This window comes from Cynocephalus volans, chromosome 3 (genome assembly GCF_027409185.1).
Source record: "Cynocephalus volans isolate mCynVol1 chromosome 3, mCynVol1.pri, whole genome shotgun sequence".
In the NCBI taxonomy this organism is placed as follows: domain Eukaryota; kingdom Metazoa; phylum Chordata; class Mammalia; order Dermoptera; family Cynocephalidae; genus Cynocephalus; species Cynocephalus volans.
In genome coordinates, this window is record NC_084462.1 from 34866695 (window position 1) to 34887533 (window position 20839).

Below are 20839 nucleotides of genomic sequence, written 5' to 3' on the forward strand. Positions count from 1 at the left end.
TATCAATGGCCGTCAGCCAAGTGGCAGTTGCGAATAAGTTATTACATCTTCTTTTGACATCTTTGAGTAACATCAAGAAAACATGGCACCAAATGCATCTTACATTCCATTATGATCAAAGAACATTCTTTGTATGATTTCAACTGTTTTTCATTCCTTAAATTTCGTTTCATGACCACTGGTTCAGCGGTACACCGAGGTCTGATTTCCTTCTTCCACTCCACAGCCTCCATTTCTCTGTTCCATGAATTCGGCGGGACAGGCAGGAGGAAGTTCTTGCAGGCCCGACAGGCCCCACCAGGTGTGTCCTTCTCCCCGCGAGCGCCGTCCGGCTCCCCCGACCCGCGCCGGCCCCATCCCGCCAGTCTGTGAGACTGCGTCCTCCAGCTTGCGCTTCCAAAGAGCGCCCGGAGACCGGGCGTCTTTTCGGAGGCAGTGCGTGCGTGCGTGCGGCGGAAATCCCGCCTCCCGGCGCTTGCGGTTGGCCCTGGTCGCAGTGGATGTGCCCCGGGAAGGAAGATGAGCGGGTTGAAGGAACAGGAGAGTCAGGAGGAGCGGCGAAGGGGCTCCTCTTCCCCATTGGCTGTGCCCGCGGAGCAGCCTCGCTGCGGTTGGCTGGGCGCCGGCGGCATCCCCGCGAGAGGCGCCGGGATCGCGGGCGCCGGCTGGGCCGCGGCGGCTGGGAGGCTGTGTCCGAGCGCCGGCGGTAGGCGGCCGGGCCTCTGCGCGTCAGGTCTGCGTCCCCGGGCACCGGCGGCGGGGCGGGGCGGCGACCGGACCCTAGCCTGCGCGGCTGCCCGCGGCGCGGTCTCCGGCCTCCCTTCCGTCTCTGGGAGATTTTTGTGGATCTTGCTGCAAACGTGACTTTTGACTAATCTGTGCCATACACCGCGCTCTGTGCCGGTGTAAAGCGGCAGGCGCATGCTGGTGTCGCTTGTCCTTGAGGCAATGGGCTTCCTGCCTCCGTTTGCTTGTACACCTTTTGGATTTGAGGGAAGGGGATGACATTGAATCGGTCTCCGACGACCGGCCTTTCCCGAGGTCTCGCCAAAGTAGGGCAGAACCCGGGCGATGCCTGCTTGCCTGCCCGCCTGCCCGGGAAGTGGGCCCTTCCTTCCCTCTTCCCGCACTCCCCTCCCCCGGCTCTCCTGTTCCCTCCGTTCTTCTCTCTCTCTCTCTCTCTCTTTTTTTTTTTTTTTCCTGCATTACACCTTGAGGGAGGGTCTTTGTGAAATTTTAGAAAGCTTTAGGTCTTCGACGTTTCTGTTTTACTTGCAGGCTTGACAGCCGGGAGGAAGCTGGGGGAAGATGCCTTCTGAGACTTTTTGTTTGGCTGCCCAGGCTCGCCTTGACTCCAAATGGTTGAAAACAGACATACAGGTGAGGTTTAACATGCCTTTTCCTTGGTGTGCTCCTGCCTCCATGTTTAAATTCCTGGTGAAGGCTTTTTTTTTTTTTTAGGATAGGGAAGGGATGTCAATTAGATCTCATAGTAGAGAAGCAGGTTCATTTTTTGTAATTTAAAATGTAACAGTTTCTATGGTTTTTGTAGATTGTGTGTGGCTTCATTTTTACATTTGTAAGTGCAAGAAACTTGAGATCTAGTTATGCAAGAAATTTTCCAGTTTGTTATTATTGTTTAAAAAAATCTGTGTTACTTATCCATATCTTGTTACTGATAGGTTTTGAGAGGTTAACTATATGCGGGAAGAGTGGAGAAGTGACATGTACTGCTTTATTGCGGCAAGCAGAAATTCACTCATTTTATGGGATCTTGTGTTTGTGTTCCTGGAGAGACAAGAGTTACTGCAGTTAAACTTTTTTTTTTTTTTCTTTTTCTTAAATTTGTGACTTATTAGGAGGAGTGCTTAGATTTTCACATCAGGAACATGAGAAAAAGAGCGTTGAACTTTGACTCTAATGTTTTGCTTCAGTAAGATAATCGCAAGCTTGTCAGGAAATTATCAAATCAATAGTCATAATAGTAATGTTATGTGGACAATTCTTTACCCCCAAGCTAGTTTTGTTTGCAAATGGTTTGGAAAAACTTCTTTGGAACTCTGTATCACCAGCAAAAATAAGTGTCTGTAATATTCTATAGTATATATTTTTTCTCCCCGAGGCTAACCATTTTAAGTATTTCTCAAGCAGTCTACCTTTTATAATAAAATCTTGCATAGTACATGACTGTTCATCAAGAGTCATGTAGTCTGTAAGTAATAATTGATCATTAATACTTGTAGTGAAGTGTTATTGCCCCTTCCTTATTATTTTTTCTTTTTAAACAGGTTTTGCTTGCTGGTAGACATGAAAGTCAAGTGTGTAGAACTATGTTGTGGGTAATGGGATTGTTATTAATGGTGTAATGTTAGATAAAATAGAGCACAAAGAATGGTTCGAGAACTGGTGTAGTAGTTACTCTTCTGGTTTGTTTTTGACTAAACATTTCCTTTTATTTAGATACTACAGTCTCTTTTTTGGTCATTTTTTAAGCTGGTGGGAGAGGATGAGTAATTTCTTATTTCTGAAATCTTGAGATTCAGGCAAACTCATTTTAAGAATTGTTTTTATATTGGTATTTATGTATTTTGAGAAACTTGTTGAAGTAAAGAACCTTACCTAACGAATTTTTTTTCTTAGTAATTATAATTCAGTAGCTGCTAAATATGAGTTTTAGCATCTTGATCTAAAAATCAGTTTAATGTTGAGGTGAATGCCTGTGGTGAGTGTGATGAGTGAGGGTAGATAAATGAAGGACCGTTTATGTCTTAGACTGCTTGTTATTTTACTTTTGGTTTATTCAGTGTGGTAGTGAATATATAGTACTTGGTCCTTCTTAGACATTTGAAATATTATTCAGAAGTCTTCCAAACTCTTCTTAGGAGTTAATGAAGAGACTAGGTTTTGGATAGTACAACAGAGGAAAAACCTGTTACAGGTATTGGAGCTATTAAGATAGTGTGAGAAAAGTGGTTGCTGACCTTTGTGTTATAGTTTCTCCAGCATTGCTTATTAAATATGAGGAGTGAATGTTGTTTTATCCTAAGGAACTAGACATAGTTTCACCCCTGCAGATACCCATTGCGGTTGCAAGCTTCGTGCTGACAGACATTACCCTAATATTGTTGAGGATGGCTTTCCCATCTGGAGTGTGAAGCACCCCATTCCTTACTTAGGGCTTTTGTATTGGAAATAGAATTGACACCTGGTTAATGAATAATATGAGGGGTTCTTAGCCATAGGATTTAGCAAATTTATTTTCTACAGCTATTTTTGCTTGAAATATCATTGAAATTTTTGAAAAGTTTGTGGAGTGTGCAAACTTTTAATGCATGTGTATTTGCTGATCCTTGACTTCTTGGTCATAGACATTTAGATATGTCAGGCCTAGGACCCTGCAACCAGCAGCTTCTCATGGAGTGCCCGTTATATGCCAGGCATGTATCTGGTTTTTACATATATAACTCTTTAATTTTTTAACACTTTTCTGATTGTTGTGTGGACTCATTTGAATAGCCATGTGTTTTTCACTACTGTCTTGAAGAGGCAATAAAATATAGAGCTAAGATGTGTTATCCACATCATGTTTATTTTCACAGTAAAAGTCTATCTGATGTGATTGGTAGTTTCTCAGTGAACCAAAAAGTCACTTAAGCAAAGGAACTAAAAAAATAGTACAAGACACATTAAAAGTTTTTTAGTCTTAAAAGGTATGTATATTTATTTGCCTATCTTTATGTAAGACTAAGGGTGTGTCTTAGGGCATGGGTCCAGAATGGGAGTTATCCTGCTCTTTCTTGCATAAGCTGCACTCAGATGAATTTCCTACAGTTTCTATTTTTGGGTTCTCTGAAGTGGCACATGAAATTAGATATTCATGAAGCAATTTTTTAAAAACTTTTTATTTTGAAAGAATGATAGATAGACTCACATGAAGTTGCAAAGAAAGTGGAGAGGTCACTGTGTACCCTTTACCCAGACTCCCCCAATTGTTACATCTTATGTAACTATAATACAATATCAAAACCAGGAAATTGACATTGGTACAATGTGTGTCCTAGTTCTGTGCCATTCTATCACGTGTCCATTCATGTACCCACCTCCACAAATACCACAGAGATCTCTCTCCTGCTACTACCCCTCTGTAGTCACACCCATCCTCGTTTTGCCACCATCTCTAACCCCTGGCAACCACTAACCTGTTCTCCATCTCTATAATTTTGTTATTTTGAGTTTATCATAAAATTTGACTTTTTGAGATTGGCTTTGTTCACTCAGCATAATGCCCTCGAGGTCTGTCAAAGTTGTTGAGTAAATCAGTAGTTAAGCTTGGGACCATTTATTTGCCTCTTCTAATCATCAACAATTTAAAATGATTAAGCATAAAAGTAAGCTTTTGAAATTAAACTTATTGAATGTAAATACTGTATTGTCATTTTATGCTTAGAAGTATCAGTAGATTAAAAAGTGTAAACATGAACATCCTGGCAAATTGTATTCCTAGGTTTTCTGACTGATAATCCAGTTGACAGGTGACATGTAGAAATGAACTGATTTTGTAAATCTACATAACGTAATTGAAGTTTTTAGGATTAGATTCTAAAAGGTGCTCCTTAGCTCTAATATCCAAGTATGGCTGACTCAGAAAAATTTTTGTTTAGAAAATTCCATGATAAAAAAGAGGGTTGGTAATCCTGCATATGACGTTTTTTCAGGTTAATTCAAAGCAGCATGCAGCATTGTTAATTTAGATGTCCTTGTGCTTATATTTAAAAAAATCTGCCAATGAATACTTGACTCTTCTGTTTCAAATTATTAAAAATAAACTTAAAAAAAAATCCAATCCTGAATTCCTCATTGTGCTTTTTCAGCAATGCTTATGTCTGTCCAACCAAGACCATTTTCAACACCAAACTTTTTTTTAACGGAGAAATTGGTCAGGAATGTAAAGAAAAGCAATATGTACTTTTGTATAACTTTTATCATGAGGTTAATTAGAATACCACAACTGAATTTACTGTAAGATAATGATGTTCTCTAATTTATAATTATATAGCTTTAGAAGTTTTCAGGTGTACCCTTACAGTAAATTAATTAATAGTCTTGTCTTATTGTGGATAATTTTTCTATGTAATGTACTTTTTTTTACAACCTCCGTCTTTGTGTATTAATTTGTTACAATGTTTTTAAGTGAAAATGTATGCATATTCTTTGTTCCCATTTCTTAAATTGGGAGTAAATAGATACACATATTTTTTGTAGCATGCTTATCGTAATTGTTGTAGTTGTCATTTCATGTTAGCATGTCCAGGGCTATTTGAGCATCACAATTATGTTAGTACTGTAAAAACAAAACAAAACAAAACGCACACTAGGGTCAAAAAAAGTACTCAGTTTTGAATAACATTATTTAAAAATTGACATAATTTATTCTGCAAACCTTTCTTGAAAAGTTACTCTGTCATTGTGTTAAGCACCAGGGAGATGAGGATGGAAACCAGACCTTGTCCAGAAGGTGCCCACCATCCAGTTGGGAAGACGCATTAACAGGGATGATGTGATCTGGTCTGTGTTAGTGGTGCACAGGGTGAGCCAGCCATTATTTGCTGTGAATCATTAAGTTCTGTAAGGGTGGATACTGTTTCTAACCATATTTGTAACTGAAGAACAATGCCTAGCCCAGAGTGGAGATGGAGTATTACTGAATTACGAAGATGAGCAGGAAACAGGTTTTGCCCTTGAAAGGATGCTAGTCCATGAGTTAGTGGAGGACAAGAATGATAATACTGTAAATAAATATAATAAGTAAGGATGAATATCCTTGTGGAGGCTTATTCAAAGTGCCAGGAAGTTTGGAGGAGGATGCTGGAGTTAAGTTCCTTCTGTGCTTTGTCGTTTGCACTCCCCACCTCAATATGTAGAGTCTCCCTTTTTCCTCTCTGATATTGCTCTGACTTTTTCAAGACTTGGTTCAAAATCCATATCTAGCAGATGCCTCCAAATTTTCAAATTAATTAGAGTAAAATAGTTCATAAAGACTTCTTGATGACTTTCATGTCTGTAGGATAGGTAGTATTGCTTACTTTTTTATTCATGATTTTGGTTATCTATATCCAATATTTTGGGTCAATCTTGTCAGACTTTTATAAATTTTGTTAGCCTTTTTAAAAGAACTTTTAGCTTTGGTTCTTGGAAAAGACTCATAATAGTTATACGAGAAAGGAAATGAGTTTACCATCAGACTTCGACAACAATGCTTTATGCAGAAGATAATTGAATAACATATGTAAAGTACCCAAGAAAAGAAAATGTGAACCAAGGATTTTTTCTTTTCTGGAGGCTGGGCATTGTGGGGATCTGAACCCTTGACTTTGTTGTTATAACACCACACTCTAACCAACTGAGCCAACAAGCCAACACCCAAGGATTTTATGTTCCAGCAAAACTGACTTTTCAGGTGAAAGGGACACAAACCTATCAATGAGCAGTAACTCAAGAAATATTGTTCCGGGCCGGCCTGTGGCTCACTCGGGAGAGTGCGGTGCTGATAGCACCAGGGCCACGGGTTCGGATCCTATATAGGGATGGCCGGTTGGCTCACTGGGTGAGCGCGGTGCTGACAACACCAAGTCAGGGGTTAAGATCCCCTTACCGGTCATCTTTTTAAAAAAAAAAAAAAAAAAAAAGAAATATTGTTCCTATGAGCCCTTCCTGAGGAACCGAGGAGGGAAAGGTCTTTAGACAACTGAATGACAATAGATTGATATAGGACTGGTGGTGCACATTAAACCTATAGATATGCGTAAAACCTAGATTTTATTATGAGTGTTAAGAGAGAAGATAGAAAGTAATAACTATATGCTTAGACATTGTAGATTAAGGTGTCACTGTTCTGCAGTGTCTAATCTGTTAATCCCATCCACTGAAGTTTTCACTGTAGTATTTTTAATCGCTAGAGATCCCATTTGAGTCCTTTTTATATCCTCCATTTTACTCCTTGTCACGTTCATGTTTTCTTCTTTATTTGTGAATATAAAGAGCATATCTATAATAGAACTTTTCATGTTCTTGACTGCTGATTTCATCATCTTTCCCTTTTGGATTTATTTCTGTTGATTAATTATATCTTTTCTATTGATTATTTGCTCTGGTTATGGGACATGTTTATATGCCTGTTAATTTTTGATTGAATGCTGGACATTATAAATATTATGTTATCGTGTGCTGGATTTTGTTTTATTTCTTTAAACAGCACTTGTTTTGTTCTGGCATGCATGTCAATTAATTTCGATCAATATGATCCTTTCAAAGCTTGATTCTAAGGTTTGTTAGGGCTGATCCAGCACAGCCTTGACTCTTGTACTAATTTATCCACACTACTAAGGACTCTACCTGATGCTTGGTGTGTTGGGAGGTCTTTCTGTTCTGGTTTGTGGAAAACCAAGATTTTCCCAGACTGTGTGAATCCTGGGGATTCTGCCTACTCCTTTCCAGTGCTTTGTTTCCTAGCCTTGGGTAGTTTTCTCAGCCTATGCCTGGATCAGTACTCAGCCAATGACTGCAGGGGTCCCTTCTGCCCATCTCCAGAGCTTGCTGTCTCTTCTCCTCGTTATTTGGCTTACTTACACCTGATCTGTCTCCTCAACTCAGCAAGACCTCTGGGCTCTATTCAGGTTCCCCTTTCCTATGCTGCTGCTTGGAACTGCTTCTGGGCAGTGAGCTTGGGCAATGGTAGGGCTTACTTCATTTGCTCCCCTTCTCTTAGGGATCACAGCTCTGGGCTATCTGTTGTCCAGTATTTGAAAGTAGCTGTTTGATGTATCCTGTCAGGTTTTCTAGTTGACTATAGCAGGGAGGTAATTCCTAAAGGATTAATCCTTCACAGGCAGAAGCATGGACCTTCCCAATCTGCTTTTAATCCAGTTAATTGAGTTCTTAATTTTAGCTATTGTATTTTTCAGTTCTAGAATTTCCATTTAAAAAAAATCAACTTTATTGAGGTATAATTATACTTATTAAATACGTTCATATAAAATAATTAGTTTGAAGTATTTTGACAGTTTAACTGCCACTTTAGGTACTTTTTATAGTTTCCATTTTTTGTTGTTGAAATTGTCAATATGATCTTTTAATTGCTTGAACATATTAAATGTAGTTATTTTATTTTTTAGCAAATGTATTTATTTAGAAAACAAAAGCATATCAACAATTTAGTGTTGATTGGTGTTAGACAATTGATAACGATGTAGATATTTAAAAGTGTATTTATAAACCTTGTGCAACCTTAGATTCCTCTGTTAGATCCCACTTCCCTCTTAGTTGACATGCCAGCATGCCTCTGGGCTGCCTTTCTACTTCCAGTCTTGGTTGTAATGTCACACAACAGGTTCAGGCCATGGCTTTTTAAATGCCTATCACCTAGGAGCCAGTAACACAGCCTGGAAGGTGCAGGGAGCGCGAGTACTAGTTTCACATGGTGTGAACATTCACCAGTTGGCAAGGAGAGATAAGGGAACTAGGTATTTTAATTTCCCTCTTTTTTCTTACCTCCTTGGTCTGTTTGGTGCGGTTTCTTCTTGCAAGCCTTCTGGAAAAGCCCTGTATGTCTAATGAATATGCCTGCTGAACCATCTGTTATATGGGTAGTTCATTGAGAAGAGGTGGTCAGTGCACTAGCAAAGGGATAGGCAAACTTTTTGTAAAGCATCAGATAAATATTTTTCTGTGCTTGGCTATTGTGCGAAAGCAGCTACAAAATGAGTGAGTGTGGCTGTGTTCCAATAAAACTTTATGGATACTGAAATTTGAATGTCATAATTTTAATGTATCATAAAATATTGTTCTTTTGATTGTTTTTAAACCACTGAAAAATGTAAAAAACATTCTTAGCTGGCCCTTGTAGTAGCATACTACATTCTGTTGGTTCTTGTGTCTCCCCGTCTTGCTTCCACCTTTTCCCTTTCCTCTCTGCCCTCAGGAGGCCTCTGCCAAGTGCAGTGTCAGTACTTAAGCTCATTCCTCAGGCTCTTCTTTCTAGTAAGAAGTGTTTTCATTATCTGCTCTTGGTCTCTTTCTATTGTCTTCTATTTTTTTTTTTTCCATTTTTCAATCACGTGGTCTCGAATCTTTTCCATTATTATTTTTGCTTGAGTTCCACATATTGTACGTGATATATTGTAGTGATAATTTGGGGCTTTGGGTAATGATATCTTCCTGCAGAGAGGATATGCTTGGCTAGGAGGACTAGCAGTTGCAGGGAGCTGTGGTCCAGGCGGGAACTGAGACGACTGGAAATGGGGCTAACTCCCTGTGCAGGCTGGGCTACTGCCAGCTTGTCTGTGCTTCTGGTGGAGGGCCCTTCAGGGTTGCAGCTCAGAGCATGGGTGTTACCAGGCCTCCCTCTCCTGCGTGAGGGCCCTGGACTCTGCCTTATCTCTAAGCCCTGGGAGTTTCTCAGAAGCATTGCTCAGCTTCTTGCTCTCAGCATTGCTTGCTGGGTCCTTTGCGCTTTCTTCCTCTTTTCCTCTCTTGGGACTTAGGCTTGCTCTTCTTTACTCCCTTGTTGGCTTTTTGATGTCTTCAGATAGATGTCCTTTATGTTTCTGTGTAGACTTTCCATTGTTCTAAAAAACTGTTCTTAAAAGTTTTTGGAATTGGTATGTTGTCCTGTGTGTTCAGTAGGTGCTTAGTGTTTTTCTGTAGGACTGACAAAAAAAGCCATATACCTTTACTTTAGTCATCTGCAAATATTTGTTTGTTTGTTTTTCATATCTTAAAGAGTTTATTGTATCTGATAATGGAGACTGGGTTCTGTAAACAATGAAGAATGATGTTTTAAGCATGATAGTCTTTATTTTATTTTAACTTCTCAATATACATTGTAGTCGATTTTCATGACCTTTTACCCATTCTTCCCCCCTCCCTGTTTCCCCTCCCCCACTAGATCATATCTGCTCACTTGTCTTAAAAAGTTCAAGGAATTGTTGTGATTGTTCTGTCTTCTCCCCCTCCCCTGTTTGTTCCTGTGTTTATTTATTTATTTTTAGTTCCCACAAATAAGTGAGAACATGTGGTATTTTTCTTTCTGTGCCTGACTTGTTTCACTTAATATAATTTTCTCTAAGTCCATCCATGTTGTTGCAAATGGTAGTATTTCATTCTTTTTTATAGCAGAGTAGAATTCCATTGTGTAAATATACCACAGTTTTCTTATCCACTCATCTGATGATGGACATTTGGGCTGGTTCCACCTCTTGGCTATTGTAAATAGTGCTGCAGTAAACATTGGAGTACAGCTATCCCTTCAGCATGATGATTTCCATTCATCTGGGTATATTCCCAGCAGTGGAGTAGCTGGGTCATATGGTAGATCTATCTGTAATTGTTTGAGGAACCTGCGTACCATTTTCCATAAAGCCTGCACCATTTTTCAGCTCCACCAACAGTGTATAAGAATTCCTTTTCTCCGCAACCTCTCCAGCACTTATCATTCTCAGTCTTTTGGATATTAGCCATCCTGACTGGAGTGAGATGGTATATTAAAGTGGTCTTGATTTACATTTCTGGGATGCTGAGTGATGTTGAGCATTTTTTCATGTGTCTGTTGGCCATTCGTATATCTTCCTTTGAGAAATGCCTATTCAGCTCCTTTGCCCATTTTTTAATTGAGTTATTTGGTTTTTTGCTGTAGAGTTGTTTTGAGTTCCTTGGATATTCTAGATATTAATCCTTTGTCTGATGTATATTTTGCAAATATTTTCTCCAGCTCTGTTGGTTGTCTTTTCACTCCGTTGATTGTTTCTTTTGCTGTGCAGAAGCTTTTTAGTTTGATATAATCCCATATGTTTATTTTACCTTTAGTTGCCTGTGCTTTTGGGGTCCTGTTCATGAAGTCTGTACCTACTCCTACTTCCTAGAGTATTTCCCCTATGTTTTCTATAAGGAGTTTTATTGTTTCAGGATGTATATTTAATTCTTTAATCCATTTTGAGTTGATTTTGGTATATGGTGAGAAGTATGGGTCTAGTTTGATTCTCCTACATGTGAATATCCAGTTTTCCCAGCACCATTTGTTGAAGAGGCAGTCTCTTCCCCAGTGTGTGGACTTGCTATCTTTGTCAAAGATCAGATGGTTGTAGGTGCATGGGTTGATTTTTGGGTTCTCTATTCTATTCCATTGATCCGTGTGCCTATTTTTATGCCAGTATCATGCTGTTGTGATTATTATAGCTTTGTAATATAGCTCAAAGTCAGGTAGTGTTATGCCTCCAGCTTTATTTTTTTTGTTCAGTATGGCTTTGGCTATGTGTGGTCTTTTGTTATTCCATATAAATGTCTGGATAGTCTTTTCCATTTCTGAGAAAAATATCATTGGAATTTTGATGGGGATTGCACTGAATTTGTAGATCACTTTGGGTAGTAAGGACATTTTCACAATGTTAATTCTTCCAATCCAAGAGCATGGGATATCTTGCCATCTTCTTTAATTTCTCTCAACAGTGGTTTGTAATTCTCTTCATAGAGATTTTTCACATCCTCGGTTAACTTTATTCCTAAGTATTTTATTTTTTTGGTGGGTATTGTAAATGGGCTAGCTTTCTTGATTTCTATTTCTGCATGTTCACTGTTGGAGTATAGAAATACTACTGATTTTTGTGTGTTGATTTTGTATCCTGCAACTTTGCTGAAATCATTTATCAACTCTAGGATTTTTTTTGTAGAGGCTTTAGGCTGTTCAGTGTATAGGGTCATGTCATCTGCAAACAGGGACAGTTTGACTTTATCTTTTCCAGTCTGAACTCCCTTTATTTCCTTCTCTTCTCTATTTGCTCTGGCTGGTACTTCCAACACTATGTTGAATAGTAACGGTGGGAGTGGGCATCCTTGTCTAGTTCCTGTTCTTAAGGATGTTCAGGATGATATTGGCAGTGGGTTTATCATATATGGCTTTAATTGTGTTGAGATACTTTCCATCTATACCTAACTTGTAAAGAGTCTTTATAATGAAAGAATGTTGAGTTTTGTCAAATGCTTTTTCAGCGTCTGTAGAGATGATCATATAGTTTTTGTCTTTGCTTTTATCGATGTAGTGTATCACATTTATTGACTTGTGTGTGTTGAATCAACCTTGCGTCCCTGGGATGAATCCTACTTGATCATAGTGTATAATTTTGTGTATGTGTTGCTGTATTCTGTTAGATAGTATTTTGTTGAGGATTTTTGCATCTATATTCATCAAGAATATTGGCCTGTAATTTTCTATTTTTGATGTATCTTTGTCTGGTTTTGGTATCAGGACGATGTTTGCCTCATAGAATGAGTTTGGGAGAATGGCCTTTATTTCAGTCTTTTGGAACAGCTTGTAGAGAATTGGTATCAGTTCCTCTTTGAAGGTTTGGTAGAACTATGCAGTGAACCCGTCTGGTCCTGGGCTTTTCTTTGTTGGGAGCCTTCTGATAACAGCTTCAGTCTCTTTTATTGTTATTGGTCTGTTCAGATTTTCTATATCTTCTTGCTTCAGTTTTGGAAGTTTGTATGTGTCCAGAAATTTATCCATTTCCTCCAAATTTTCAAATTTGTTGCCATATAGTTGCGTATAGTAGTCTCTAATGATTTCTTGTATTTTTGAGGTGTCAGTTGTCATATCGCCTTTTTTATTTCTAATTTTTGTTATTTGGGTCTTCTGTCTTTTTTTCTTAGTTAGCCTTGCTAAAGGTTTGTCGATTTTATCTTTTCAAAAAACCAACTTTTTGTTTCATTGATCTTTTGTATTGTTTTTTGGGTTTCTATTTCATTTAGTTCTGCTCTGATCTTAATGATTTCTTTCTGTCTGCTAACTTTGGATTTGGATTGTTCTTGTTTTTCTAGATCTTTAAGCGCTAGGTTGTTTATTTGCCATCTTTCCATTCTTCTGAAGTAAGCATTTAATGTGATAAATGTCCCCCTGAGTACTGCTCTTTTGCAGTATCCCACAGGTTTTGTTATGATGTGTTATTATTTTCATTAGTTTCAAGAAGTTTTTTGATTTCTTGTTTAATTTCTTCTTGTACTCATATGTCATTAAGTAGACTGTTGTTTAATTTCCATGTGTTTGTTATAGTTTCCAGAGTTTCGTTTGTTATTGATTTCTAATTTTAATCCATTGTGGTCAGAAAAAATACATGGAATAATTCCAAGTTTTTTGAATTTGTTGAGACTTGCTTTGTGACCTAACACGTGGTCTATCCTGGAGAATGTTCCATGTGCTGATGAGAAGAATGAATATTCTGATGTTGTTGGGTGGAATGTTCTGTAGATATCTGCCAAGTCCAAATGGTCTAAAGTATTATTTATTTATTTATTTATTTATTTATTTAAAGATGACTGGTAAGGGGATCTTAACCCTTGACTTGGTGTTGTCAGCACCACACTCTCCTGAGTGAGCCACGGGCTGGCCCCTAAAGTGTTATTTAGATCTTGTGTTTCTCTATTGATTTTTTGCCTAGATGATCTGTCCAGTGTTGAGAGTGGGGTGTTCAAGTCCCCCGCTATTATGGTGTTAGTGTCTATCTCCTTCTTTAGATCTAATAGTGTTTGCTTTGTAAATCTGGCTGCTTTGACATTGGGTGCATATATATTTATGATTGTCATGTCTTCCTGTTGGATAGATCCTTTTATCATTATATATTGACCTTCTTTATCTCTTTTTATTGTTTTTGCTTTAAAGTCTATTTTATCTGATATGAGAATAGCTACTCCAGCTCATTTTTCATTTCTATTTGCATCATATATCTTTTTCCATCCTTTTACTCTCAGTCTATGTATGTCTTTATAGGTCAGGTGAGTCTCCTGAAGACAGCATATTGTTGGGCCCATCTTTTTAATCCAGTCAGTCTGTGTCTTTTGTGTGGGGAATTTAATACCTTTACATTTAGAGTTATTATTGAAAGGTGTTGACTTACTCCTAGTATTTTATTGATTTTGTTTAGATGTCTTAAGTACTTTTTGTTCCTTTCTTTCAAATTTTGTTTGTCTTCTGTATTTGTTGGTTTCTTGGTGTGGTAGATAAACTATGATTTTTCTTTATTGTTAGCATTTTTGTTTTGCTGCTGATAGGTTTTGTTCTTTCTTGTGTATTCATGGCAGTGATTGTTGTTTATGAGGTATCAAACCCAGTACTTCCTTGAGGATTTCTTGTAAGGCTGGTCATGTGGTAGTGAACTCCTTCAGTTTTTTGTTTGCCTGAGAAATGTACTATCTGACCTTCGTTTCGGAAGGATAGTCTTGCTGAGTAAAGCATTCTTGGCTGGCAATTTTTGTCCTTCAGTATTTTAAATATATCATCCCATTCTTTTCTGGCTTTTAGGGTTTCTGATGAAAAGCCTGATGTTATTCTGATTGGGGCTCCCTTATGGGTGATTTGCCGCTTCTCTCTTGCAGCTTTTAAGATTCTTTCTTTGTCTTTGAGTTTTGCCAGTTTGACTATCACATGTCTTGGAGAGGACATTTTTGGGTTGAATATGTTAGGGGATCTTTGGGCCTTGTGAATCTGGAGATCTGTGACTTTCCCTAAACCTGGGAAGTTTTCTGCCATTATTTCATTGAATGTGTTTTCAATGCCATTTCCTTTTTCCTCCCCTTCTGGAATGCTCGTGATTCGGATATTTGAGCGTTTAAGGTTGTCTGTTATCTCTCTTAGATTTTCTTCAATTTTTAAAATTCTTTTTTCTTTTTTCTGGTCTGCCTGCTTTAATTCAGGCAGCCTGTCTTCAAGGTCAGAAATCCTGTCTTCTTCTTCTAGTCTGCTGGTTAGACTCTTTGTTGTATTTTTTATTTTGTTGAATGAATCCTTCAGCTCCACAAGCTCTGCTACATTCTTTTTCAAGGCATTGATTTCTTTGTACATTTCTTCTGTCAGATTCTGTATATTTTTTCCCATTGTGTTGTCTGAGTTTTCTTGTATCTCATTTAGTTTCCTTAGAATTGGTGCTTGAAATTTCTTGTCAGTCATTTCAAGGTCTTCCAGTTCTGTAGTATCTAGAGCTTGAGAGTTATTGTTTTCCTTTGGTGATGATGTACTTTCTTGATTTTTCATATTTCTGTTATCTTTCCTTTGGTGTTTTGTCATTGTGGCGGGGGGTATCACAGTCCACTCATTTTGCCCTTATGTCTGGCTTGGATCCTGGAGGGACTGCCAATTCTGGGCAGCGGGAACTAGCCTGGCCTGGGTGTCCCATGACATCTGTCTATTCCAGCATGTCTGTCTCAGGGTGTGTGGGCCCTGAGGCTCTTAAGACTCTCCAAATGGCAGGGACTAACCTGGGCTGAAGGTCCCACTTCATCTGCCTTTTTCGGCGCGACTCACATGGGGCGTATGGGCCCCCAGGCTCTTAAGTGTCTGTAAGCAGCGGGGACCGACCTGGGCTGAAGTTCCCACCATGCCTGCCTTTTCTGGCATGGCTGTCTCAGGGCCTATGGGCCCCAAGACTCTCAGGCCTCTCTGGGAGGTGGACACCGGCCTGTACTGGGATCTCATGGCATGTGGCTCTTGCTCGTTCTGGCGCAGATCTCTTGTCTCCTGTTGATACTTTTTAATAGTTGCAAGTTGGTCATTTTGTGAGAGTGGTCGACACTGGGAACTGTCTACTCTGCCACCTTGACTGAAAAACCCGTTATCTGCAAATATTTTAACCGAGTATATTTCAGGAAAATTTTACAGGTATGAAAAATAAACATTTTTTAACTGAAAAAATTAAACAAAATGCCATTTATTCATTTATTCTTTTATTCTATTTTGGATTATGTTGTGTAACTATACAGTTCTGAAGTAGTCATTTTAATAAGTACCTTAAAAGTCTGCTTGCCCAGTCCTATTTGGTATAAAAGTGTACCATCTCTGTGGAGGGCTCTGTGGCTACTGCAGGCCATCTTGCTGGATGTGGTGTGGGTGTCTGATGTGGTATTGGCCGGAAGAGAACAAGCCTCAGGGTTAGGCCTCTTGCCAAATCCCACTTCTGATGGCTTTGGCATTGTGTGATCTTTGGTCAAGGAAACCTCTGAGCTTGAGTTTACTGACCTGTAAAAAATGGGCTTATTACTACCCCTTCTGCTGGGTACTTTTGACAATGAAAGTGCTTTTACTTGCCATGTTATCTTAGAGGGGTGAGATGTGAGAATGTGACAGCAAATTGTAAGAGGGACCTAAGACCAACTACTGCTAATTAGAAGCATCTGGGCGCTCTACCAGAAAATGTTAAAGAGGGGCTAGCTGGTTAGCTTACTTGTTTAGAGTGCAGCCTTGAAACACCTAGGTCAAGGGTTCAGATCCCTGTACCAGCCAGCTGCCAAAACAAAAAAGTTAAAGAAAATTTAAAACCTATACTATCATCCTTTGGGAACTTTTATGTAAATTAGCTACTAATGAAGACAAGCTAATCAAAGACAACTGTATGAATGCTCTCAGTTTACAAATTGAAGTGACTTTCATTTCTTTCACAGTCCCTGTTTCTGTAGGGAAAATGAAATATAAATGGTCAGGGTCCCTCAGGGGTTTGGAGTCTTGCCGAGCATTTGATGTAACTATGCACATGTGCCCAGGTCTTTCTTGGCTATTGTCTAATGTGGATGTGCATGGGCACCTAGGTGTTCCTGGGTTGTCTGACTCACATCCAAGTGTCCTGGGTTATTGGACTTAAGTATAAAGGACAAAAGGCTCTGATCCACAGGGCCCCCTGCCCCTGGGATGCCCTGGCGGGGGTGGGGGGTGTCACAGGGAGGCTGCTACTGTTGCTAGAGGCTGTTGCTGCAAGCTGTTGCTGCCAGGTCCCCCAGGACCCTCCAGGAGGCCACCATCACTACTGCTGGAGGCTGCTGTAAGCTGCTGCTGCCGCTACTGCCGGCATTGCTGAGGAAGCTGAGGACTGAGCTCATGTTGTCTGCCAGCAGCTCTTGGGATCTTTCCCAATTACCTAGTGTGGACCTGCATGTTAGGGGTCTGGTGACCCAGCCCGGCACATGAGGGGTCTTCGACCCAGTATGTACAATGGGTTTGAAGGGTCTGTGGGTCCGAGCCTGACAACACAATTGGCGTAGTCATGAGCAGGATTCTGGGCAGATAAAAGAGCCCAGCAGTTCCCATCAGTGCCATGATGGTTTTCTAGTTGTTCCCACCCTGCTTTCCCCTCAGACGCCACCCTCCTGGAGTGCTGTCCCTGCGGCCTCACTTCTGCTGGTGTGCAGGCTGGCTCCTTCGGGACTCCTCTGGCACAGCTTCAGCGCCTTAGTACCACCCCTCCTCCTCTGCACCTTCATGATACTGAAGCACCACACTTTGATGCTTGCTTCAGGCAATGCCTTGTTTCCATCTTTTGGAAGCTCCTACAGATGTCCAGTCTCCACCTTCCGAAAAAGGATTCCTTGTCACCACACAGCTTTTGCCCTACCCTCCACTCTCCCATTACCCAGGTGATGAAAGGATAGGCTGTAGTAATAATTCTTGTTTTCATGTAAACAGAGCTTTCTGCTTGGTCATTTAAATGTTTCAACTTTTAGCTTTTTAAAAAATGGCTCCTATAAACACCAATATTTCCAAACCCAGTCTGTACCTAAATGTGATGTACAGACCCCAGCCAATCTGGGCAATCCTGGAGTGCAGTGGGGACCGAAGACTATGTCTCCCCCTCCCTCATTGGGTGTTAGCCTCTCCTCCAGGCCATCATCTACAGCCCATTTGCTGACAACCCCCAGATCTGAGTCTCTAGCTGTGAACTCTCTGCTAAGATCTGGATTTATATTTATTGTGGGTGGGTGGGGAGGATCTCCATATTTAAATTTAGTAATTAGTGCAAATCTCAATGGCTAAAACTGAAGTTATTCTTTTCCTATTCTGTCCCCTGCCTCTTTTCTTCCTGTCACATTTGATCTGACCCATTCGAACTGAAATAATTGTAAGTACTCTACTTACCCTGTTTTGGCTTAGGTTCTTATCCTTTTCTTTTCATATTCTTGCTAATGGCCTCCTAATCCATTTTCTGTTTCTAGTTTCTTCCTCCTTTGTTTTCATCTATTGTGCTATAGTGTTATGACTTTATTTTTTAATTTAGTATTATTATTTTTTTACATTCTATGATGTTGTTGTGGAGCAGTTGGGAGGTAGGGGGAGAGGGGAAAGGGGAAGGAAATGGGATGGAAGAAGGAGGAGGAATGGGATTGAGGCCTGGGGAAACTGCCTCACTTCCACAGGGGAGACCAGGGGGCTTCCAGTGGTGGCTTGATCATTGCTGGGCTGGGTATGATACATCAGGGGGGTGTGGCAAAAGCCCCTGCCCCCCCCATCCCAGCTCAGGAACCCAAGGCCTGTCTTGCTGTGGCTATGTGGTCTGTGGGTTGGTTGCACATGTTGGTGGGGGCATGGCTGAGGCCCTTGCACCCCCACTGCCCTGGCTTGGGAGAGCCCGGGGTGCTTCTTTTTGCAGCTTGGGTCATCGTTGGGCTGGTTGCACGTGTAGTGGGGTGTGGCTGAGGCACTCAGCCCCACCCTCAGGACTGGCTGTGTGTGTCAGGGGACATGGCTAAGGCCCCTGGACCTCTCCCCTTTCTGGCTTGGTAGCCCAGGGGATTTCCAGTCCTTCTAAATGTTATAGGTGTTCTTTGGTGAAATGAGACCTTTACTAGTTAATATCAAACTTTGTCTCTGGTTGTGGGTGCTTCATTTTTTCTTTCAGTTCTGTGTTGGATTTTTTGCTGTTCCCACCACTTGAACTCTGTGCTGGAACTAATTTGTTGTCCTTTGCTTACTTCTAAAATGGGGAAACTTCCTGTGGGGACCAGTATGTGAGCTCTGTGGTTGAGCTAAATTGTTGCTTTGCTGCTGATTCCCTGGGGAGGGCTTTTTGTACAGCTCAAGTTTTAATGGTTGACTTTATAGGTACTTCTGGTCTCGTGAGATCTGGTGCACCTGGGTTGTGTAGAAACTCTGGTCTGGGCCTGAGTCTTTTCAGCAAACTGCACATCATACAGTTCTATATTCCTGACCAGTTTCCTCTGAGTGGTCCTACACTGATTGGGCGGCAGATCAGCTGTCCATGCCGTGCCCCAGTGTTCCCCTGGTGGGCTGGTATCCCCCACCACCTGTGCTCCAAACACTTCCCATGGGATAGGCTGTGCTCTGGTCCCTTGTGATGACTCACTGGCCTCTGAGTGGCTCCTTTTTCTCCAGTTGTTATGGCTCCTTGCTTCTATGTGGGTCCATAGAAACTCTGTTAGTGGTCTTGCTGGCCTATTGGCCACCAAGTCCCTCTTCTCTCCTGCTGCCTCCGAGTAACTTCATCCAAAGGGTATAGCTGTGGCTTTTGCCAGCTCCTGCTCCATGTGCTCAGCAGCTCCAGCCTGGAAGCGGCCGGGATTCAAAATGGTTGGAACATTTTTTTCTTTCTTTCATTGAAGCTTTTCCCGCATTCATGCACTCTGTAGGTCTCTCCTCCTCTTCCCGTGACCTCTAGTGGTCCCAGCTTGGCTGTTGTTGCTCTTTTGTAGTTGTAAATTGGTTGATTTGTGGGAGAGAGTGATGCTGGGGACTGTCTATTCTGTCACCTCTCCCAGGATGATGGAGACGCAAAGGATTACTCAAAGCCCGTTTCTCCAGAGCAGTGAGAGGTCCGGGAGGGGTTAATTCCCAGGATCAGTTTCTTCAAGAGAGAATTCCTAGGAAATAACCCTGAATCAGTTTTTGTCTCTGTTTTTATTCTCCAGGCAAGAAAGTTACAGAAAAGGAACATAGGTGGTTACGAAAAGAACAATGAGATAATCATTGTACTTTCCCATCGTGAGTTTTAGTTGTACCAAGGACATCTGCCCTTAGAGCCAGCATTTTTGCTGTTACAATTTTTTATGTAAAACAGAGACTTTAGTCCTGGGAAAGTTTTCTGTCTTTCCCAAGGTTAGCATTTCTGTGTGTTAGGCCCTGTGAAATACATTTGCTTTATTAATGTTGGTATCCTCCACATATCCCCCTTATTTACTTATTTAATTAAAAGAAAAGGCAAAAGCTACAGATCAAGGTTTCATAGTTAAGACAAAAACATTTTGTTAAAGCAAAGTTAGTATCATTTTAGCATGGCAAGTCTTTTAAATTTATCCCAGGTGGGTACTGATGATGTCATCATCTCTCAGGGCTGTTGCATCGGCATCATTCCTGGTGGTGTGAATTGGGGTGTTATTGCCAGTTGTTGAAACTCTGGAATGGGGTTCTCTTCCATGTAATAATCTTTGTACATCTTCCCACAAGGTGGAGGAAATAAAAGGAACAGCATTATGCATATGGAACAATATCTGGCATCACAATTAAGTTGATTTTGAGTCCAGAGAGGTTGTTGGTGTTCACACATCCAGGGCACCGCTGTTTCCAAAGCATCTAATCTTTGCAAAATTTTTTGATCAATTACGAATCCTTTGTTTAGGAACAGGATGTCTCATCCAAGTCATGAGCACCCCCTTTAAGGCTGTGAAACTTTAGAGAACTGCTTTTGTAGACAAGATATTATTTTTTGATCAAAGCATTCCTCATAAAAGCATTGATGATCAATTTTCTGATTGAAAAGGTTTCACTTTTCTTTGTACTGATCCCTCAGCACTGGGAAGGCTCATTCCCAGGTTGTCATGTCCCACATCAGTGGGAAAGGTGAAACAGCAGTTAGGCCAAATTAGGGCATCATGAAGAGGGGTCAGGAACTTAGAAGAGACATGCTATTTTTTAACCATCTTTCCAGTTGTATCTAGTTATAAAGAGAGAGCAAATTCTTATTACATTTATTTAAATAACCATATTGCCATAAAAATCAGAAGATTACTCACAAACAGTTTT

At 40.5% G+C, this 20839-nt stretch overlaps 1 protein-coding gene across 4 annotated transcripts in view; it reads left to right on the forward strand.

The window, feature by feature from the left end:
• Positions 1-649: 649 nt before the first annotated feature.
• Positions 650-20839, forward strand: part of HERC2 (HECT and RLD domain containing E3 ubiquitin protein ligase 2) — a 239052-nt gene continuing 218862 nt past the window's right edge. For all 4 annotated transcript variants that reach the window (XM_063091718.1, XM_063091721.1, XM_063091720.1 and 1 more), the window contains exons 1-2: positions 650-733; positions 1279-1380. In XM_063091718.1, the coding sequence (XP_062947788.1) occupies positions 1309-1380 (72 nt within the window). In that variant the 5' untranslated portion in view covers positions 650-733; positions 1279-1308. The remainder of the gene's footprint in view (positions 734-1278; positions 1381-20839) is intronic.